Source organism: Marmota flaviventris, chromosome 16 (assembly GCF_047511675.1).
Source record: "Marmota flaviventris isolate mMarFla1 chromosome 16, mMarFla1.hap1, whole genome shotgun sequence".
Lineage (NCBI taxonomy): Eukaryota > Metazoa > Chordata > Mammalia > Rodentia > Sciuridae > Marmota > Marmota flaviventris.
Window position 1 is genome coordinate 21,208,590 of NC_092513.1, and position 24,545 is coordinate 21,233,134.

A 24,545-nucleotide genomic window follows, 5' to 3' on the forward strand; every position below is an offset into this window, starting at 1 on the left:
ATGAAAAGTTAACTAACACATTAAGTAACAGTTTAAAACCACATAAAAATATTAATTATCTGTTTTTTTAAAAAAAAAATAATGACAATAATAAGAAAAATCTACTGCAGGCTATTTTAGGAGCCTCATTTATATAGAGTAAGATGCTGAAAATAAGGGAAGTTTATTATTTCAGACACAGAAAAACTCAGAGCTCAAGGAGATAATTTGAGGCTGCCTGGCAAGAGGACAGAAAGACACTGGGTTCGGGTTCAGACTCTGAGAACCTTAGTGTTAATTTGTAAATTGGAGATGCTGCCTGCTTTCAAAAAAAAATTCTGAAAAAAATACTCAGTAAAGAAGATAAAAGGATGTGAATAATATAAGTCTTATATTAGTCTTTATCTCTGAAAAAGCAGTATACCATAGAAGTTTAGAGGCTACTCAGGGTATCCTTTAGCAAGTTGTTTAAGTAGTCCAAGTTTGTGTTTCCCAAGTGTATAATCAGAATGATTTCACCACATGATAATATTATGAAAATTAATTAATAATGAGCAAGTTAATAATCTACCAAGTGATAAAGTGACTTTACCAAGTGACTTTTGATAATCAAAAGTCTTGATACTTGTCTGATTTCATTCCATCTCTTTCTATTTTTAAGATGTTTATTTTTTCCTGTTTAATGAAAACAATTTTAATTGTTCTCAGTATATCAGAAAATTTTGTTGGAAGATATTCTATCTATAACTCATTTGAAAAGGGCCTTGAAACACTGATATGTTACAAGCACAAGGAAAACATCCTTCAAATACATTTACTCATTCATTCATTCATCTGACAGATACTTAGCAAGCACTGATTTTGTGCTAGGCACTATGCTATACAATATGTGAATATGAAGATGAATTAGATATATTACCTCCCTCTCATGAAGTAATTCACAACCCATTAGAGGAGAGAAAATTTGGACTTAAATACCTAACCATGTAAGGTAGAATTATGTATTTAAAAAATGCCATAAAGGCAGTATAAAGCATTGCTATTCAAATATGAAAAGGGAAACCATCATCTCTAGGTGGACTAATCAGAAAAGAATTTGTAAGAGCATCAGTATCTGTCCTGGTCTTTAAAAGACATATAAAAACAAGTTAGGTTGAGCTATCCATTAAGTCATTCCAGAATCCAGAGGGAGAAACTAGTGAAGAGCTGTGTATATTTGTAGACTGGCAATGAGTCTCGCTTGGAAAGCACTTGCGGTAGGCACAAGGGTCTTGCAATAAGAAACTAGGTGCTAATCTTACATACAGAATACTGTGTAGTTTTTATTTGTTTGTTTTTGTTTCTTCTTGGCATCAGAAAAATTTATAGAGGACACTGCCATGCTTACCTTGTTTTAGGGTGAAATCTGTCAAACAGGATACATAGGATCTGGAAGATGCTAGAGACAGGGAGACTAGGTATGAGGCTATCTTTCTAGTCCAGGGCTGAGATCATAAAGAAGAGGACAAAATATGAGTGGAGCAGGAGGGGAGGCAGGGATTCAAAAGACACTGTGAAAGAAACATGAATGGGCTATGGGAATCTGCTAGAGGAGGCCGTTTCTTTTGGGAAAGAAAGGCCCCGCAGTGATTCGGAAGCACAGTGAGTTTTGAGAAGTCAGCTGGAGAAGATGGGCACGGGTAGAACTGTTACAGAGGAAAGTGGTCCGTGGGGAGAAAAGAGTCAGCTAAGTGCAGCAGCCCCTCTCCAGGCAGCGGGAGTTATGAAGGGGAAAGGACAAGGGCTTCCTGCAGTGGCACAGTTGGGAGGATCATTATGGAGAGAAGGACTCTGTAGCCAGGCTTCTGAGTCCGAATTCTGGCTTTACCACTGACCAGAGATGTGGATGAAAGCAAGTCACCTGCCCTCCCAACCTGCATTTCCCTTATCAGTACATCAGGCATAATAGACAGTACCGACTCCATGCATTGAACACTTGGCAGTCAATTCAAGTGCCATGCATGCGTAATGCTTTTGTATTTATTGCCACAAAATTGAGAAAAGACGTGTTGGGGCAGAGGGCAGACGTGACAGACACATGGTAGTTAAAATCTAACAACTGGATTCATTCCTTCAGTTGAATAAACTGTACTTGTACATAGTATCAAGTCCCAGGTGCAGTTCTGGGTATTAAGGATACAAAGTGATCAAAACCAGCAAAATGCCTACCCTCACAGAGATTATGTTAAAATATGGGAAGCAAATAATAAATAAATAAGCATAAAAATGAAAACAGGATGATGCTGTGCATTAGTAATAATAATAATAATGATAATAATAATAAAAGAAGCAGAACAGAGAAGGAAGAGAGGGCCAGAGATGCTCCGTAGTTAGGCAGCATCCAGGGAAGATCTGCTTATGAGGATGGCAGTAAACAGAGACCTGGTGATAGGAGGGAAGAGATCTCAAGGGAAGAGAACATCAAGTGCAGAGTCGCTGACTTGGAATGTGTTATACCAGGAACAGAGAGGAGGGGTAACGCCTGTGATGGATTACAGGGGAGCGTCTGGAGGTAAAGCAAGGAATACTACAGTGCACAGACCACATGGGGCCTTGTAGAACAGGGCAAAATTAGTGCTCTACAGTGATGGGAAGTCACAGAGGAGAAACCTGGTCCAGGACACAGCTGCCACTGCATAGATAACTGACTGTGGGAACTAAAGGAATCATACGTGTAGTCTAGTCACCTGTTAGAGACACTGGGAGTTTGGTGAAAAATGGAAAGGGGTGGTCAGACTTGGGGCATATTTTGTAACCAGGATGTATGGGATTTAGTGGAAGATTGGATTGGGGTGAGTGAGAAAATCAAAATAAAGAAAAATGAAACTAGTGCTTCTGATCAGGGTAAATGGGTGAACAGTGGTACCATGTTTCTTTTTTTTAATTTTATTTATTTATTTTATTTTATTTTTTTTTTTTGGTACCATGTTTCTTGAAGTGAGAAAAATGGTCTAATGAACAGGTTTGGAGGAAGGCAGAGAAAATTATGGGAAAAGAAGAGTGCTGTAGTAAGCACAGCTCACATACCCATAGATAGCCATTTGGAGAAGTTGATATCTGATAAGGACCTTGATGAAGATCCTAGAAAGAGATGAGGCTAGTGATACAGTTTGGAATCCATCCGCATTTAGATAGCATTAAGGCCGTCCATCTAGATGGCATAAACTAAGATACATGTGTAGGCAGGGGAAGCCTGAGGCCTGAGCCCTAGGTACTCTCTCTGACTTTTGGAGATCAGGAAGAAGAGGGGGAATACATAAAGGATACTGAGAAGAGGAAGCTAGAGAGTAAAGGGCTAGAGTAAATGGGAGAAATTTAGTATATTGCAAGCCAAGGAAAAACGGGTTTCAGGGGAAAAGTGTGAACCTCTTCCAAATTTGACTGATAGATTGAGACTCGACCTTCTGATTGGACAATGTGGAGACAGTGATAACCATGGCAACCCTGGTTTCAGTGGAGAGTGACTGTGCAAATCTGATCACAACTAATAAAAATACTAGAAAGAGGAGAAAGTAGCCACAGACAACTTTTTAAAATTTTCAGTAAAAGGGCGGAACAAAACTTTAGTTGGAAGGGAGAAGTGGTATCAAATAGGTGTGTTTTAAAACAGGGGTCAGAATGTCTGGTCTGCATGCCTTCTGCCCACTGCAGTGGTCAGTGAGGAGGGAAACCAATGAGGCATGCAATGTAAGGGACAATTACACAACAGCCCCTCAGTGGGAAAGAAGGGTCTGCAAGATGGCTCTCAGGCAGGAGCATAGTCACGTCAACAAGATTTGATGCAAAGATGAAAATACCATTTTTTTCTGAATGCTTCTTTTCTAGCTAAGAGTGATGAAAAGAGAGAGAGGTTTTGAGTCTGAAATGTCACAATAAATATAAAACATTCATCTTACGAAATCAAACCGCCACTAGATAAACGCACTGGCATTTCCAAATAGATGAGAGGTGACCCTGGACCTGTGGTCACACATACCCTGAAGAAAGGTTGTGTGTCTTTCTCTAGTGCACAGGGTAAACAGTGGTGGAGCTGCTAATTTAATCAGGGTTGAATACTTTTTCCAGGTGAGTAAGATGGCGAAGGAGGATCAAGGGAGACCAGACAGAGATAACAAATGACTACAGAGAGTGAGTCGAGTTTGGAGGGGGAAATAGTGCACCAGGGAGATGAGTAGGGGGAAGAAGACTAATGAATGAAAGGTTCTAGAGGGACTGAAGAATTGCTGGTAACTGGGCAATAAAATAAGTATCAGTAAACTAACCGGAAGGTGATGGAAGGATGGTAGAAACTGGCACTTTGTACTGGTTTGGTGTGACATGCAATTGCTGAACTGAGGTGGGTTGGAGCCAATATCATTGCAGGTAATATAAAGGAACTAACAGTCCAGGTTATCAGATGGATTATCTGCATGAACAGGGTAATTATCAAGATTGATCATACAGGTAATTGGACAGAAAGTGATCCCTGGATGCTAATATCATCAGTGAAGTGGGAGCCAGACAGAAACCCACCACGAGGAGAGGGTGATAAGTGGGTGTCTGATGACATTTGCGCCTACAGAGCCAGATTATTTAAGTATGAAAATTGGACCCATTATAAAAAGTAAAAAATAGGGGTATGAGGGTGATCATTAGATTAAGATCAATAATACAAATATACACGTCAGCTCCTTTCACACCAATTCATGGTTTTACAATTCTTTAAATATGTGGCCATTTACTTTCTAACAGAAACGACTTGATTATATATATATAAATTAGATAATAACACAAAACAATTATGATTTCTAAATGATAAGGTTTTAGTCATTCTTTATTATTTCTGTCTAGAAAGTGCAGAGAAATTTTTAATTCTTGCTGATAACTTGATATTTCATAGAAAATGTGCCCATAGAAAGCATTTCATTTATTCATTGTGGGGATAAGTTTGCTCACCGGGATTGTTGGATTGGGCCTCCATGGGGATCATGAGTTTGGCTCGTGTGGCTCGGCGTGCAGCCAGTGACCTCTCCAGAGTGGACATGGAGCTCCCTGCTTCCTCAGTGTCTTGACCTAATAGAAAAGTACTTTTGATAAATGTATATTCTTCAAAAATCTAACACATCATTTATCACCAGGTATTCACAGGTCTTACTACTCTTACAGGTGTTTCAAATGATAGCATTTACTTTCTCCCAAACAATACACTTGCATTATATAAAAACTGAAAAAATTAACCCTGCCTTCATCTCCAGAAAGAACTGTTTTATATTTTGATGCTTATGGTTTTTGCATATATATCTATATGTAACAGAAAGAATGCATATATTAATATACTTGTTTTTCAAAAATGGCATTACTAAAAGCATAGTAGTTTGAAATCTGCTTAGAAATAACACAAATATCTTTATCTGTCAATACATAAGTCAGTGAAATGATTTTAACTGCTGCATAATATTCCACTGTATTAATTTACTAAAATCCATGCAGCTAGTTTAAACTAAAAGACATTAAATCTTATTAAAAAAAAAAACAGAAACAAGCTACATTCTTTAAAAAATAAAGATGGTCATGGTTAGATACATTTAATAAGATTCCATAAATTGCCATACTAAGAGTCACTAAAAATAATGAGAAAGATTAATGCAGATTTGAAAAGTAAATAACAATGTCCATTAAAACAAGTTCTGATAGATTTTTTTCATATGTTCTCATTTATGTAATACACATATAAAAGTATATAATACAAACTCACTAAATATATATGTGCTCACTATATGGAATACATGTATAAATACACAATTACACAAACCTATATAAAAACATACAATATCTGTTCAGGAAAGTCACACAAAAATTTTTTTAATATTGCTTTTCTTTTTGTGAAAGGGATTAGGAATTTGAGATGAGGAAAAGGGAAACACAGCTTTGTATTTTGGGGTACTATTTTTTCACAACTGTTAAAGTCTTCTTTTAAAATCACATGCAGTTTTATATTAAAATTTTAATTAATAGAATTTAAAATTATAAATAATTCTGGGAATACCTTGTAAGTAGGTGAGATAATGCTGCCTGCCTAAATCTGAATCTGTACATATCCTTCAAAATCTGTACCAATGCCTGTATGACAAATAAAACTATTCCAATTCTACACAGTAAACAAAGAACAACAAAAGAAAAACAGGCTGACCCCCCAAATTCCTCTGAAAAATAAGTAATACTTTCCAACAAAATTACTGATCAAGCTAGTTTCACAGAACTTTGTGGAAAGCTGGATATCTAGAAAAAAATCTGTATAGAAGAGTGAGTAGGGAAATTAGGTTGCGAAGACTGGCTTGAAATAATCCACAAGAGAAAGTACCTCCCGGCACATATGCACAGCATGGCAATACAATTTGGTTGATTTCATTCCTCATTATCGTGTAAAATTTTAAAAATTATAAATTAAAAAAACGTGTGTGTGTGTGTGTGTGTGTGTATATATATATATATATATATATATATATATATATATATATATATATATATATAAATGTTTGTGTATGTGTGTGTATATGTGTGTGTGTGTGTATGATCAACAGCATTGCTGAGTTCTCTAAAGAGCATAAAATTAAATGCTTCTAGGGAGCAATGATGTTTAAATTTTGTCAAACTCAGAGATTACCAATAATGTGAAAATAGCAGGTGATTAAATCCTTCCCTGCTGCCCTCACGCCTGCTGCCTCCCTCTGCTTTAGCCAGAGATATAGAAGGGGTATTTAGTTTTTTAGGTAGAAAGAAGCAAGAAAAAAAAGACTTCAACTGTCTTCACACACATCAGCCCTATCTCCGTCAGGAAAACATAACCATGCTCACTGTCCTCATTATTTGCTAAATTGAGACTGGGACCTAAGAAGAGAGCCTTCTTAAAAAAAGCATTCTTTTGGTTTTCTAACTGAGAATGATCGGTAATATTGAAGTAATGCAAGAAGGGCAAGAGAATGATTTCTCTGTGAGCATAATGGGGGTGTGGAAAAGAAAAATGAAATTCATTTTGATTATATGTCATGGGGTTTGTTAATTAAGGATACCAGTCAAAATTTGTTATATTTGGTCAATTTTAGAATTTGTATATATGTGTGTGTGTCTCTCTGTGTGTACACATATACCCACATGTATATTAAGTGTATATATATTTTGAAATTGTACTTATGGAAGCAGAGTGTAGCGTGAGGGATAGAATAGAAATGTAGAATGGGGATGGAGGTGGAAGATGTGGGTCAAAGATATACAATTTCAGTTAGATAGGAGGATTAAGTTTTAAAGATCCAACCTACAATATAGAAAGTATGATTAATAATGTATTACATTTTTAAGACTTCCCAGAGAATGGATTTTTAATATTCCGCTACAAATGGTAAATGTGTCAAATTATATGTATGCTAATTAGCTCAATCTGACTATTCCATAATATGCACATATTTGGAAACATGTTTCATACCACACACACACATGCTGTGTACACACACGTATACATGTATATACACACATACATACACATCTACATACATATATTATTTTTTAAAAAGAGAAAGTATATTCCAACTGTAAAAATACCAAAAACATTCCCTAGGAGGCCAGATCATTTAAAAGAGTGTGGGTTATAAAGTAGCAACAACATGAAAACAATAATTCTGGGGAAGAACTGAAAAAAAATATCTTTTCTTAGAGAAAATTTAGTATCCACAAGTCAAGGAAAGAAGAAAGAAGAGTGCATGGATGAAAAAAAAAAATCAGGCAATCAGGACTGAAAATTTCAAAAAGTTTGGAAATGACAAAATTAAATCTAGAGATTCAAGAAATCCATTAAACTTTATACAGGATAAAACCAAAAAAATTCCATGCCACATACATCACAACCTCCTGAAAATGAAGGACAACATCAAAGTCTTCAAAGTTGTGAGAGGGGAACAACTCATGGGCAGTGGGTTTCTCACAGGGAGTCATGGAGACTGGAGGCTGGAGTGACACAATTTTCAAGTATTGAAGGAGAACGGTCAACTGTCAACTGTCAGCTCAGAGCTGGACAGACAATATCCAGCCAAAACATACTGCAAAGGAAGACTGAAGGTGAGCCAGGCACGATGGCGCCCACCTGTAATCCCAGCAGCTCGGGAGGCTGAGGCAGGAGGATCTCAAGTTCAAAGCCAGCCTTAGCCAAGAGCAAGGTGCGAAGCAACTCAGTGAGACCCTGTCTCTAAGAAAAATACAAAATAGGGCTGGGGATATGGCTCAGTGGTTAAGTGCCCCTGAGTTCAATCACCGGTACTAAAACAAACAAACAAACAAAAAAGATTGAAGGTGAAATCAAGTCAAGAACACTATCAGAATGTTTCTCCAAAAATGAAAAGCAGTTCTAGAACTATGATACTGCTGACAGAGTTTTCTAATAAGTCATTTGATATGGGTTTCTGTGGGTGTCTCCAACTTTGCAGTTACCTTTTAATTCTAGAAATGGATTATTATTAGTATTATATGAACTTATTGAGAATTTGAATAAAATTGTTTTTCCATTATTATTTTTGATGCATACATTTTTTGGTAGTGTGTTAGCTTTCCATGACTTGAACCTGAGAGAATCAGCTTATAAAGAGAGAAGGTTTAATTTGGCTCACAGTTATGGAGGTTTCGGTGCATAACTAATTGGCCCTGCGGCTTTGGGTCTGAGGCAGCACATGATGGTGGATGCACATGGTAGAGCAAAGCTTCTAGCCTCATGGCTGGGAAATAAAAGGTGAAGTGTAGTTTGGGTTCCAAAAAGCCGCTTCTAGGGCATGCTTCCAAGGACCTAAGACCTCTGAGTAGGTTGGTCCCACATCCTACGGACTCTACCACCTTCCAGGAGCACCATGGACTAGGGTTGGAGCCTTTATCACATGGTCGTCTGGGGAACACTTGTTCACACTGAAGCAGGAAGTAACTGCTGTGATTTCTTTCTGATTTGTCTCTTAAAGACATCCCCTGAAGTTATTTGCCATTGGTCCAAACAGGTTTGGGAAATTTAAATAAAATATTTAGTAAACACGTACATAAGTTAAAATCAAATTGGCTACAAGGTGTTGTGCAGTCTTTTAAAAGATGTGATTCACTAAATTGAACACCATTTATTTTTAAAGTTGAATACCACTGAATGCCATGATGTTGAAATTTACTTGTTTGTGTTTCAGAAGTGAAAGTGAGACACCAATCCTGTGGGTTTTTTTTTTTTAATACAAGAATTCCTTCAAGATTTTGTAAGTCACAAAGATGAAATCTTACCATTCTTTGTTTTAAATTTTTAAATGAAGAATTTTGAAACCCACTATACATGTAAAAGAGATATTATAAAGAGATGACTTTTATCATCTAATTTTGTACTTATTTTAGTCAGATACTTTATTCTGGTGGTTAGGGGATAAGAGAGGTTTTAAGTGGTTTGGAGACTAGAAGCCAAAAGGAAGGAGGGAACGCTTAACAGCAAAAAGTAACTAACCTGATTTAAAAAATTAACTCAGCTATTGCTCAATTTAATTCTCTTTTCCATGGCTAAAGTATAAATATTGTAAATTAATTTCTGGTTTATCCAGGTAGCTAATTTCATGGGCAGAAAACACCATAAGTCCTTCTATAAAAGTGTTAAATAAATGAATTGAAATTGGATCACTGAAGAATGGATTTAGAGTCAGAAGGATTTTTGGTTAATAGACTGGTTAATAATAACTCTGAAATCCTGTGCATGTTAGTTAACTATCTTAACTTCAGTTTGCTTCATTTATTTTATGAGGAAAATGATAACACTAATTTCAGAGTATTTTGTGAGGATTACGTAAGATAGTTTATGAAAATAGCAATCACAGAAATTAACATAATCTCTTCTCACATAGTAACTGCCTCCTCAGAAAGCCTACCACTAAGTATAATGCTTCTTAGTAACACTCTACATTGATGTTTAGTTTTGTTCTGTGGACTGGAAGAACACAGAGGACCTTTAATGCAAATATAACTTGTGAGATTTGGAGGGCTACTTTCCCTTTTATTACAAAGTAGGCAATCAGGTCCTCAGATTGAGGATAAATAGGCACAAGTATCTTCTCATTTTCAAGAAAACAGCTATTCATTTGGGTTAAACTTCTCTTAGGACTTCTTAAGGGACATCTCAACCAGTGTGAACGTCCCTGAATGCCATCTCTGTATATAAAAGGTAAAGGGAAAAAGCAAGAAGGAGGTGCCAGAGAGGTCACCGGAAAAACTCCAAGAGTAAGGGGCAGTGCTGTCCCTTCCAACAAGAGGCACGGGTGCTCTCCCATCTCCCATCCCTGGAGTCCAGTCAAGAGTAAAGCTGAAACTTGAATCACCTGCAAAGTGCAGAGGTTTCTGCAGAAGACATTTTTTTCTTGTTTATTTGCCAGGTGGAAGCCTGTTTGGGCAGCAGGCTTATTGCTCTGCCCTGCCTATCCGACAGAGAGCTGTGGTGGAGAATGAGGACTGGACTTGCACCACTGGGCATTGCAAGGACATAGGGGCTTCCTGAGGGTCAGGTGAACATTGGAAGGTGGGTCCTGCTTGAGTCATCTTATTGGAACTCATTTAAGGACAATAACTCAGCAGAGGCCCCATGAGGTTGATGGGGAGAGCTGTGCCTGGTAAGAGGGTGTTCAATCCTTACCTGGAATCTCACATAGTGGAACTGGACATGGAGGAGTCCCACAGTATCACATTAATAATTCATACTGTGCTTATAAGGGACCCAGAATTTGGATGCCACAAGGGGCTAAGCCATGTGTCCAGAAAAACAGTAAAGAACTTCAGAGTCCTTTTGTCCTTCCCTTTCCCCTCTCCATGATATCCATCCCTCTTGGGTCATATGCCTAGAAAGTGTGAGGAGGTAGGAGGAAAGACACAAAGGTGTTTCTGAAATAGACTGTGCCCTCTTTTCTGCCCCACTTCATATCACTACAAGGTGCTAGGGGATTTAAAAAGTAAACAGTAATCCCTGGTCCCCAGAGCCAAAAGTCTCGCCAGCCACTAGGAAGAATAATCTCTAAGTTAAATTTTAGACTGAAGTTTTCAAAAGGACTTGACTGCCCTTTAATAACTGAAAGTGTCAAAAACAAACAAACAATAACAACAAAACCTAGGGATCCTGCATGAGATGTCATTTAAGGGCTAGAAAAGGAATATTAAACTATCCATGGTTGAAAATCAGGCATCGAAGGCCTTGTTTTTTGTTTGTTTGTTTGTTGGCTGCTAGGGATCAAACTCAGGGAAACTTAACCATTGGGTCACATGCCCTGCCCTTTTTATATTTTATTTTGAGACAGGATATAAGTTGCTTAGGGCCTTGCTGAGTTTCTGAGGCTAGCTTTGAACTTGTGATCCTCCTGCCTCAGTCTCCCAAGCCACTGGGATTACAGGTGTGTGTAGTCTGAAGTCCTTGTTTATGCAGTTTCAAGCTAACAAAGTCCAGTAAACCAATTATGCATTCAAATAACTAAAAAAACAGCAGCTGTGTTTAAAAACAGCAGCTACTCATTCTATAATCACATTAGTGGATGCAGGAACTTTTTGGTTTCATATTTGATTATTCTATTTCCATAAACACTTAGATAATATGAGGACCCACAGGAAGCAAAACAAGTACTTTATAGAGTTCTTCATGATCATGGACACCAACAATTTGTTCTGTACCAACTCACTGTAAAACCAGCATTTTTGTTCAGATCCCCTTGTGGGTGATGATAGCTTTCAAGCAGAATCTTACCAAACTAGGCTATGTCATGTGATTGTCCGGAGATGATGGTTGATCTCCATGGTAACTAAGGCCAAAATAACAGAACATTTTATGTTTTTATATCTCATGTGTCCCTAATCTGATTATCCAAAATGAAGGAATTGACAACAGATTTAGAATCAACTTTTAGTCATCTGTAGAGACTGGGAACCGAAAAATGTACACATAGCTTCAAACTTCATTGCCTGGAAATAACTTTTGCTCAAGAGTTAAGAAAACTCCATTATTTAGGCTTCTCATTTCAATGTTTTCCAATTGTATTATTTCTAACTTAGAAATGTCAAGAGTTTTTAAAATGATAGAAGTCAGGCAATGGTGTGATGGAGAACAGAGATGTATCCCTGGTTCATTAACCAAATTTCTATCAGGCTATTTCAATTATTGATAAATGACCCATAATGACATGCAAATCAGTGGGGGATATCTCCTCAAAAGAAGTGGAAAATCCCTTGCTGGGGTTCAGAATGGTTTGTTTTCCCTGCCTCAGCCAGCAGGTGGTTACCTGAATGAGAGGTGCTCTTGCTCCCCAGCTGGGTTTCTGACTGGCTGTGGCTGACTGGTGTGAGGTCTTGGCAGCTTTGGATGGGGGAATCCCTTCCTGCAGGGTCAGTTCCTGATGGCTTCTCAATATTTTTCATCTCCATTTCTTCATGATGGATCCAAAGGTCAGGGGGTCGGAGGTCCTTCTGACTGCCCTTTCTTTTGCCCGCACTGTGGGTGGCCCGCTTCCTATGGAGCAAAGGGAGAAGAAAGTCCAATGTGAGTGCCTCTGTTCAGTGGCACTTCCTGTCTGTCTTTGGTCAATTCAAGCTGGAAGCAGGAAACAAAAGCACTCCCAGGAGGAACCCTGTGAAGCCCCAGAATTTGGCAGACTGATTTTGGCTGCCTTTCCTTTTCTCCCCTGAGCCTCACTACATTAGAGGAGATGTGGTGCTGAATCCCCAGGGCCTTGGCCACCTGCCAGAAAGCTCCTTACTGCAGCTTCACTGGCTGCAGATTCATGCACAAGGTGACAGTGGGTTAGATGGAGCCATATGCCAATCTTTGGAGCTAGGCATAAGGTACCTGACTGCAACATCTGTTCAGGAGATAAACGGAGGAGTTGCTTTGAAAGGGCAGATAGAAATAAAAAGGCCAGAATTTGTGCCAACAGCTAAGATCGGGGCTTAGAAGAAAGTCTATACCTCAGCTGTATAATTGAACATGCAATTGGGACACTTGCTATTTGAAAACAAAAGGCCACATGAGGACATTCTTAGGCGAATAAAACATTTTTGCCTTGGAGTCACCAAGTGTCTGGATTCAAACACAATGAGGCTCGTCCTCTGAAAACAGAAGTGAAAGATCCATCTTTTGAAAATGTGCTTCAAATGTCTCCTATTCGCCTAAACAAGGATTTAGCAGCCCCAATTTTTTTTTTTTCAGCAATAATTTCACCTGGGGGCTAGTGAGGTTTAAGTGTTCCCTGCATGCTAAGTAAAGTAGCATGATGCTCATACTAGCCATTCTCTTTAGCAGGGGATCAGAAAACTATGCCGTTGTGGGCCAAATCTGCACACAGCCTGTTTTTGCAAATAAAGTTTTATTGGTATATGGTCATGCTCATAATTTTTGCATTGCAGTAGAGGAACTGAATAGTTGCGCTGAAGACCATATGGCTTGAAAATCCTCACTATTTTTTATTATTTGGCTCCTTTCAGAAATAGATTTTTGACCCCTGCTGTAAAATTTTATAATTTTTAAATCTCTATCTGTAACTTCTATTTCTTACAAAATTATAATGCCTTTTATACAAAGAATGTGAACAAACCGCTCTAGCATTGACAGAGCAGAGAAGCATCTCTTTCCTGCTTTCCTCATTTGTAATGAAGAATTTATTGTGGCAACTGCTTTCTGTGATGATAAGTGGCTCAAACATGGTACTGGTAGAAACACTGCAACCTGTGTAAAGCCAGTGGGGGTGACTTTGCCTTCCTAACTGTTAAATAAGAAGCTTTGCAAATGTTTGGCAATTAATAAACTTTTGGTGTTATGATTTATTCAATTTTCTCCTGCTTTCTTAAAGCATGTTGGTGAGGAGAGGAGACAAAGAACTCCAGACTTAATATCTGTTTTGCAGTTTAGTAGAGAAATAATGTGGCTCTCTGTTCTAATATTTTCCCAACAACTACCTGCATTGTGCTGAGATTCTGCCAGCAGCTCCTCACTGTCTCTAAACCAAGATCTTAATAACTCTTAGATCATTTACCCGAGTCTTAGATAATAACCTCCTGGTAACCACCCCTCCCTGAATTTATTTCTTAATACTTCACCTGCCCCCTTCATCTGATCAGCAACTCACGCATAGCTATTTATGTCACCTACCCTGGTGACACTGTAAAAGAATTTAATTTCATGCTCCAACTTGGAGGTTTTACCCTGTCATCTGTTTCTCCACCAGACTGAAATTCTGAAAAAAACTTTAGCATTTAGCTACTTGTTCTATAGAGATGTACCAGTTCTGATATTCAGGACAACATAGACTCTTTATGATAACTCATTATTTAAATAGCCTGTGGGGAAACACAGTCAAAAAATTGGTACCAAGTAATAAATTATAAAGTCTGGTTACCTATGCTTACATGTATGCTGACTAATTCATTTATTCGTTAGTGCCCATGACCCAGTGTTGAGTTTCTCCTGGCTTCTTCTATTTTTTTTTTTTTTTTTTAAAGTTCCAAAGCTTGGCTGAGGCAGAAACATTTTGTAGGTTGTGTGTCATAAACTCATCTGGGAAAAAGTGATCCTTCCTCATAAAATGCATAAATATTTTTCTGATGGACTTTAATCAGATCAAGACTCTTCTGAGAAGCTACTCAACTACCTAGCTGACATTAAGGAATCTAAAGATCTCCAGACAGACTTTATTTCTTTTCTTTTTTTTTTTTTTGTATACATTCTATCAATGACCACGAACCTCTTTTGTTTTCTGTAATCTCTCTTTTCAAGAAAGAAATTTGTGCACTTGGAGAGGCCTCCCCTCCTACCCTCATTGCAGCAGGTGTGCAATAAAACTAAAAGTGCTCATGACCAAAAGGCCTGAAATTTGTATTAAAATTTACAGGAACAGCTGTCACTCTGGCCTTCTACCCATCTGTTTTTTTTTTTTTAACATAACAGGCTCACTACAGCCCACATTTCCTCTATTTCACCACTGGAAAAGTGTGTGTGCAGATGATCCTCCTTCAGGGATCCCCACAGTGTGGCCCCTGGACCAGGAGCATCAGCACCAACTGGAAACTGGTCAGGGATGCACATTCTCTGGTTCCTCAGAACTGCTGAATCAGAAACACAAGGGAGGGCAGCAACCTATTCTAACAGCCCTCCCAGGGCAAATGTGATTCACATAAAGTTTGAAAAGAGCTTTCTAGGGAATTATTTGGTTTTCTTGGTTTTTATTTCAAAGCTAACATTTCCATAAGACAAAAAAAAAAAAAAAATTCTACGTTTAATACCTCCTCATAATATTAAATATACCATTTCCCACATTTATTCTTATTTTTTCTTCCAAAAACAGCTTTAAAATGGAAGCATCTCTTTCTACCTCATATATTCTTGAACAAAAGCAAAGCAAAGACTTCTCCAAAGCACTCTGCTTTCCCCTCCTTACCCCACGCTGACGCTTTTGCAGTGTGATGGCATTCTGGTTTTGCTTTTGCTTGTCTGTTTGTTTAACTTATGTCCAGCATGTGTTTGCAATCTGATTTTATTAAAAACGACTTATGCTTTAAGGCTTGCTTCCTGCTTCTCTTCTTCTGGGAGTCTTCCTAACCACTCCAGAAGACTTCCTAACCAGTTCCTTTCCCTGGTCTCTCTATGCCACTCACTTGGCATTGAGTGCCAGGTGTCTTATTGAGCCGTTCCCACTCCCTCAGTGATATGATTCAATTCCTCTAGAAGTACGGGGGCAAACTGTTTCCTTCATTTCTTCAATTGTTTTACAAGATTTATTCATTTATTTATTTGGCTACCATTTATGGACTATCAATTATATGTCAAGAAATGTACTAAGTAGGACAAAGATGGTACAGCATTGAGAGCTTAGCTAAATGATTGGAAAGTGGCATGATTCCTGGGAATTTCTGCATTTTTGAAGTAAGAAGCAAGGGACATGGCAGGAAGCAAGGCTAAAAATGTAGAGGGCACCAAACCATAGAGGTCTTGCTCATAAATTAATCAGATTTATGACTTTGTATGATGCTGATCAGATGCTAAGCACGAAATGGTTTCTTGAATAAAAAAGAACTTTTTGTTATTCATTTTTTGAAAGATGGTTCTTGACTGGTCCCTTTGTTGAATACTTTGCACAGAACCTATCCTCTAAGAGGAATTTCTTTCCTTTTCACTTTTGATAAGTACGTTAAGGATGTGAATGAGCTGGAAGCAACATTGGTTGAGTGTCCATCTTATTCCAATTGAAGTTCTAAAACAGTACTTACTATCACCTCATAGATTGTTTTGCCACTTTGTAATAAATCAGTATGTTCTCACGCTGTGCTTAGGCATCTCCTGTGAGTTGTTGACAGTTCCCTAGGAAGTCTGAAGTGGTCAAGGATGTGCCTGAGAGCTAATGGAGATGGAGACAGGAAGACAGGTGCTTCAAGAGGGAAGGAGGTCTGAACTGAGAATGAAGAAATGGTTAGGAGCTGGCCAGAGAAAGATGTAGTGGAAGGATAAATATGTCCTCCTCTTCCTCCATCTTCCATAGTGATTATTTATATATTCTACTAACAGCTACTAAAAATAAAATAAAAAGCTTTATATTAGATACTCAGGGCATATTTTTGATACTCAAATATATCGAGATTTTTCTGAGATGAAATTTGGATGCATTAAAGACCTGTGTAGTTGCCAGTTAAAAATCCCTGTGAGGGGAATACTGAAAAAAAAATTGAAATATTAAAAAATTGAAAATCAGTGACAATAATCTATAGGTGTTAAAATATGGTATTTTTCATGTGAGAATTTAAACATTTGATCTTCATTACTCAAAATCTCAAGATTTGAATGTGTGCTAATCTTTAAAACTTGTGCATGTGTCAAATCAAATAGATGGCTCACCTAACTAGTGATTCTAATCAGGAAAACTTGTTTTTATTTACATATTTAAATTAAATGTATTCAGGCAAGATTGTTAATTGTCTATCCAGATAACTGCCTTAGAAATGTAATAACTATGTGTTCTGGATTCTACAATATGCTCAAATGTCAAATATTTTGTCTTTAGTGTCTATATACAGATTTTAATTTGACAAAGCAAGTGATCTATATGTTCACCAGGAAAATGTTATTACCTTATTAAAAAGCACAGAGAAAGCTCACCTTAAGCTTTCATATAGCATAATTCTTCTGTATTATTATCTTTTGTCATTTCACTAATTGAAAATGTATAGGGAATACCTTCGAAGTATTAAAAAAAACCCTACTAATTAATAACTAAAAAAAAGATAAGAAAATGGTTTTTAATTCATATGACTTTAAAGACAAATACTACCAAGTGTTTCTAAAATTTATCAGTATTCCATGGGAAGTTTTTGTGTTTTAAAAGGTAGAAGGGATGATGATAAGTATTTAGTCCTAATAACTCATTATGGGTTTTTTTTGGAGGCAAATAATTTCTTAATCACATGGTGCAAAAGTATGATCATTATCCATTGGGTTTTTCATTGCAGGTATTTCTATGGGGAGCAAAATCAACACTGGAAAATATATCAGCTTTGATTTTTCCTGGCATAACATTTTATTTGAAGGAACTGATACCTAGGGATTAAAGGCCCCCACAGGTGACACAATTAGTTTACTTTAAAAATAGTAGAACCAGAATTGGAACTTAGGTTCTAACTTCTGTTAGCTGTTTTATATGGTAAAAATGAAATCTTGTCCACTAGACTGAATTAAGCAGATAACTTATGTTGTTAAGTATGTGTATCAATAAAAATCGTGATAAATCATAGAACAAAATGCATGTGTACTAACTTTAAGAGGGTATTACTAATAACATAGAAAATGCTTCAACCCAGTTGGCTATAACTCAAGTCCCTCAATAAAACACAAAGAAAAATTCGCATTCCCTAGCAGTCTCAGACAAAAAGACATATATTAAAGAAGCCCTGAACGAGTTTTGTACTTCACCTTATTAATTACATTAAAGTCCCATTTTCTGAGAGCTCTGCAGAGAACCTTATTTCTGTTTCAGATTGGAATTGATTTTGCTTTCATCTGCATTACTCATTGTGGTGTAAAGGCCTCGATTGTGGTTGTGTGTGTATAAGTGTGTGTGTGTGTGTATAAGTGTGTGTATAAGTGTGTGTGTGTGTGTGTGTGTGGTGGGGTGCTCCTTGTGCAATCAAGAAAAACTCAATTAAAACTCAGAAACAACTTCAGGAAACATTTCCTTTTTCTCTTTCTGCTAAGAGATGCAAACAATGAGAGCAAGGTGAAGGCCAAAGGATCTTTTGCTCAAGAACTATGAAATAAAGTGGGAAAAAAACCAAGTAAATATTAAGAGACTTTGGGGGCAGATGAGGAAAAACAAGGGAGCTGTAAATTCACTATTTTGGTCCTTAGTCATTTATGGAAACCATTGACTCTTTCATTCATTTCCTAATTTTATAAGTAAGTTATACTCAGGGCTCAGCATCTGCTCTTTCCAAATAAAATCTTCAAGCTTTTTTTTTTTTTCTGGAAGGGCTTAGTTGTGGGATTTAAGATGATTTATTTTTTTTTTTAACATGGTGTCAAATTTCACTTTTGCACATTGGGAAGATGGGTATTTTCTCTATAGAGAAACAAAACAAGTTCAGGAATCTAGTTTGTCCATCAACGTAACTGTCAAACTTTCTTGTCACAGTAATGACAGCAGGGGAGAAAAATGAAAAAAAAAACAAACAAACAATAAAAAAACCCAAAACTGAAACCCAAACCCATGACAGATGATTTGGTGAGGCTCAGTTAGCTTAGTGAAGGCACCAGGGTTGCACAAACAATTCAAAAATAGGCCAAGTGTGGTTCTGCTCTTTCCTTTCCTCTTCCCTTTGTGCAAATCCTTTCAGATTGCTTCAGAGACCTGATGCCTTGATGGCCCCCCTTCCAGTGTCACATAGCCCCTTGCTGGAACACTGGATGGAGAGATCATTCCATCTCGTAGTGCTATGGTTTGAGTGAGGTTTGTCCCCATGCAAAGCTCACATTGAGAGCTGCTCCCCTGTGTTACAGTGTTGAGGGGTGTTGGATCCTCTAAGAGGGGTTAATGCTTGTATTATAGGAAGGGATTCTTGCTCTTCTGGGACTAGGTTCATTATGGTAAAAAGGGGTTGTTGGGGAGGGTAGCTATCTCTCATCTCTTGCTCCCTTTCTTTGCCTGTGACCTCTCTCCCACCTAGGCCCTCTTGCTCCTCCATTTTTTCCACCATGCATAAAGCAGCAGATGGCTCTTACTAAAAGTGAACAAATGCCAGTATTATGCTCTTGAACTTCTACAATTGTGTGCCCAGAATAAATCACTATTTTCTAATAAATTATCCAGCCTCAGGAACTTTGTTATAGCAACAGAAAACAGATTAAGACACTATAGCAACAGAAAACAGATTAAGACACTAATTATTTGTTTTCTTCCTAAGCCTTATTGAGTGCCCAGCACTCTGGGAGTGATTGTGTCTTCCCAGGAGGCTTACAATGAAACGGGCCTCTTTTAAGCTCATTCTATTCATCAGATTTCTTATTTGGGCAGAATGAACCACAATACCAGCTACTACCTGCTTCAAAACAGTCCAATTTCATAAATGCAGCTGGATACACAATTTGTCCTGCCAGAGAAATGAATTAAATACCAAGATTGCCTCTATAACTCTTAGTCATTTTCTTTAGTAGGTACACACTCTCCGATTCTGTTTCTAAGAGCCTCACTTCAGAGTGATGGAGATAAACTAGAGATCAATAAACAGAGTTTTAGGATTTGTTAAAGAAAGTCTGTGCTATTAGCAAGTGAAGAGAGAAAATGACTTGCTGGAGAATCCTCCTCTAGAAATGAGCATAGTATGTAGCTGTCAAACCATTCACCTATATGCCCAGCCTCAGGCTTCCAGAGCCAGCACCATGCCTGAGGCCCCCCAAATAGAAAGTCAGCCAGGGAGCAGAGCTGAAAAACACATGTCAGACTAGATTTGGCAAGGACTAGAGAGCCCAAGAGGCAGACAATGGCGAGGAGATGATGGCTGAATTTCCCAGCTGGCTGACACAGGCAAATACACTGGTTATGCACATGGCTAGGAGGGATGAGCTGCACCAAAACCATGTTTTCACTCTAAACTTTATGTTGTGATGCAACATTTTCTGCATGTACTAGAACCTAGAGCTATATAATATGAAAGCATTTTAAAACTCTTCAATACTTTTAATTTCTGACAATTAACCATCACAAGAAAATAGGAGCCCTTTGGAATCTCTGAAATCTCTCTCCTGTTCTTTACTACTGCCTCTGAGCTAAGCACCCCGTATGATTGTAACAACACTGAACTTGATATTCTATATTTAGTCATCCACTCAACTAGCATTGATTAACTGCCTACAGGCCTCCCTGTCAAAAGTGATAAATAAGTACTTACAGAGAACACTGCCTTCAATTGTCTACACTGCGCTTGGTGAGAAAGCCAGAAGCAGGGACATGGTCAAATTCATTCACTGAGTATTACTTAAAGAATATCTGTCTTCCCTTGAAAAGAAGAATGTGGACTGAGAAGTATAAGCTAGCAGAAATGCAAGTGGGTCTCCAGGGTTGCTGTTGTTACATCTGCAAGTCTAGACCTTACTCATTCATACTCCTGGAATGGACGGAGGCAAGGCTTGCCAAGGTCACTTATGAAAGAACTCAGGAAGATGGTGATTTCTCTCCTCTTTGGGAGTCAACTGTTACTTACTTCCTCTGCTGGGCCGAAGAGCGCCGGGTGCAGATCACTGCCACAATCACCACTACGAGCACTGTGATGATGCCCACAGTGACCACGATGATCACAAGCAGGTTGCTGTTCTTCTGGGGGGTGGCGCTGCCATGCGGTGGGTGCATCTGCCCAATGGGTGGCTCTGGGAAAAGATGAGCACATGGAGTTCAGGTCTAGGAAGATGTGACTGCCAGTGTTTATCAAGCTCTGTAGGGTGGAGGGAATGTGAAGAGTTCCTATTGTTCTGAGAATGAGCAATGAAAAGTGAGAGGGGAAGACTTAAACTTTCCACCCAAGATAAATGACCAATGTGAGTCCACACAAAAACTTTTATAAGAATGTTAATAGCCAGCATTACTCAGAAGAGTCAAGGTGAACATAAAGTAAATGTCTATCCAATGAATGTGGTATATCCATGTGATGGAACATTACCCAGCCATAAAAAAAAATGAAGTACTGACACATGCTATAATGTGGATGAACCACAGAAATATTATGCTAAGTGAAAGAAGATAGAAAAAGAAGGCCAAATACTGGACAATAACACCTAAACAAAATATCTAACATAGGTAAATCTATAGAGACAGTATCTTGGTGGAGGAAAAAGATCAATGGAGAAGGACTACTCATAGGTATAGGTTTCCCTTTGGGGTGATGAAAATGTTCTGGAATTAGATTGTTAGATATCAGCAATGGTAGCATAACCTTATGCCTGCACTAAAAATAACTCCTTTGAACTCTTTGAAAGGGTGAATCTATGGTATATGAGTTACATCTCAATAAAAATTAAGCTCATATTAAGAACAAAGAGAAAAGAGAAGAAAGATGCTATTTGTACTACAAAAATTTCAAAATGATAAAAACCAGAGTCTGTGATTTATGATAAAAGATTATTAATATTATGGCATAAAAGAAAATATTTTTATACCAACCACTTAGAATTTATTCTATTTATCTTAATATGTTATCCAGAAAGCACACTGAGTTTTCAACTTGTCAAGAGTGCATGAATCCCACTCAAAAGCCACCATTGGGTTCAAAAAGGGGCATAGACTCTTTATATAAATGTGCTCTTGTGCTGCAACAGTATTTCACTGTAGGAAATATTTAGGCAGAAAATAATAGAATAATATGGCATTTTTGATAAGTTGCTTACCTCACCAAGATGGCTAATGATTCTTTAAATCACAAAAAAACCTCACTCAATGGTCAATTAAAAATATTCTAGGTAATGTTTGTCACTAAAAGTTATAAATTTTAAAAATGTTGATATTAACTTGCATTTATACTTGTAAATTAATTTATAATATACCAAAATGCAATGCATTTGAATGTTTTCTTAGAATTTGGTTTAAATTTTTCTCTAACAACCTATGTTAGCTTTCTATACCCTCTGGGCAAAATATTTAGTCATTTTGAACCTTAGTGCCCTCCTCTGTAAAATGGGAATAATAATAGATATTGTGTATACTTACTGTCAGAATTAGAGAAAATCCATGCAAAGTAACTGTCACAATGTCTTAGTAAGTTCTCACAATATCATCATTCAACATTAAATAAAAAGCTTGCCTAAATCTACCATAGCACTTGGGATACTTCTGCTGTGAACTTCCAAACAATAGATTTTTTTTAGGAATAATCTTCAATATAGGATTCAAGGATGCCAACTTTCACATTCCATTCAACACAGTCATTGAAACTCTAGCCAAAGCAATCAGGGAAAAAAAAGAAAATTAAAGGAACACAAATAGGAAAAGAAAAACTCAAATTATCTGATGGCTGACAACATGATCTTATATTTAGAAGATCCAAAACAGTCCACCAGAAAACTTCTAGAGCTTGTAAATGAATTCAGCAAAGTAGTAGGATACAAGTTCAATACTCATAAATCAATTGTTTTCCTATTCCAATAATAAATCGGCTGAAAATAAATTAGAAAAACTATCCTATTTATAATAGCTTCAAAAAAAAAAAAAAAAAAAAAACAAAAAACACAACACTTTGGGAATCCATCTAACAAAAGAAGTGCAGGACCTCCACAATGAAAACTATAGAACACTGAAGGAAGTAATTTAAGAAAACCTTAGGTTATGGAAAGACCTTCAATGTTCTTGGATAGACAAAATCAATATTGTCAAAATGGCCATAATACCAAAAGCACTATATAGATTTAGTGTAAGTCCTATTAAAATTCCAATGGCATTTTTCATAGAAATAGGAAAAGCAGTTATGAAATTCATTTGGAAAAATAAGAGACCCAGAATAGCTAAAGCAATCCTTAGCAAGAAAGGAAAAGCAGAAAGCATCACAATACCAGAATTCATATTATACTAAAATCTACTGTAACAAAAACAGCATAGTACTGGCACAAAAGCAGACATGAAGACCAGTGGAAAAGAATAAAAAACACAGAGACAAATCCTCACAAATACAGTTATCTCCTACAAGACAAAGGCACCATAAACATACATTGGTGAAAAGATAGTCTTTTTAACAAATGGTGCTTGGAAACTTTGAAGTCCACATGTAGTAGAATGGAATTTAACCACTATTCTCACCTTGCACAAAAGCCACCTTGAAGTGGATCGAAGACCTAGGAATAGACCAGAAACCCTGAATTTTGAGAAGAAAATGTAGAACCAACACTCCAACATGTTGGCTCAGGAACTGAGTTCCTTAAAAAGACTCTTAGAGCTTAAAAAGTAAAGCCAATGATCATTAAGTGGGATGGCATCAAATTAATAAGCTTCTTCACCACACAAGAAACAATCATGAGTATGAATAATGAGTCAACAGAGTGGGAGAAAATCTTTGCCATCTGCTCCTCAGATAGAACATTAATATACAGGATATACAAAGATCTCAAAAAACATACAAAAGAAACTCCCCAAATAACCCAATCAATGAATAGACAAAGAACTAAACAGCCACTTTTCAAAAGAAGAAATATAAATGGTAAACAAATATATATAAAGATATATTCAACATCTCTAGCAATTAGAGAAATGCAAATTAAAACTACCTTGAGATTTCATCTCACTCCAGTCAGAATGGCAGCTATCAAGAATACAAGTAACAATAAACGTTGGCAAGGATGTGGGGAAAAAGGTTCACTCAGATGTTGTTGGTGGGACTGCAATTAGTGCAACCACTCTGGATAGCAGTATGGAAGTTCCTTAAAATCCTAGGATTGGAACAACAATATGATCCAGGTATCCTACTCCCCAATATATACACAAAGGATTTAAAATCAGCATACTACAGTGACGCAGCCACATCAATGTTTAAAGCTGCACAATTCATAACAGCCAAGCTATGGAGACAACCTATGTGTCCTCCATTATCAGTATGAATCCTATTATTGTGTATAACTAAAAAGAACCAATAAAACATGAGTAATAAAAAAATTGAAACAATATCTTTTGACAAGATAGTTAAGTGAAACTGAAAAGACAATTACTTAATCTTAAATAATTATAGATTCATTACTATTGGAAAAATAATAGGCATATCTGATATAACTTGAACCTCACCTACTTAGCATATTCTGATTATAAATGAAAGAATTAAGATTTCCTTGAAGTAATTTTTATATTTACTTCAAAGGAATGGGGCAAGTATTGAAAGGTCAGAACGTTCTGTATCATAGACTGACTTATTATTTGAAAAGTCATTTTATAGTAATATCTTAATATGCTTTTTCTGTACTTAATAAATTAATTGATTAGAATAAATTAACCTTTTATGTGAGGGCTTTCAAGGTA

At 37.1% G+C, this 24,545-nt stretch overlaps 1 protein-coding gene across 1 annotated transcript in view; it reads right to left on the reverse strand.

Annotated features, from left to right (window-relative positions):
* Nucleotides 1–24,545, reverse strand: part of Dcc (DCC netrin 1 receptor) — a 1,066,901-nt gene that overhangs the window by 46,446 nt on the left and 995,910 nt on the right. Inside the window, exons 23-25 of the mRNA XM_027949033.2 lie at nt 20,761–20,923; nt 12,309–12,535; nt 4,954–5,070 (exon numbers count right to left, since the gene is read on the reverse strand). Coding sequence (XP_027804834.2) covers nt 4,954–5,070; nt 12,309–12,535; nt 20,761–20,923 — 507 coding nt within the window. The remainder of the gene's footprint in view (nt 1–4,953; nt 5,071–12,308; nt 12,536–20,760; nt 20,924–24,545) is intronic.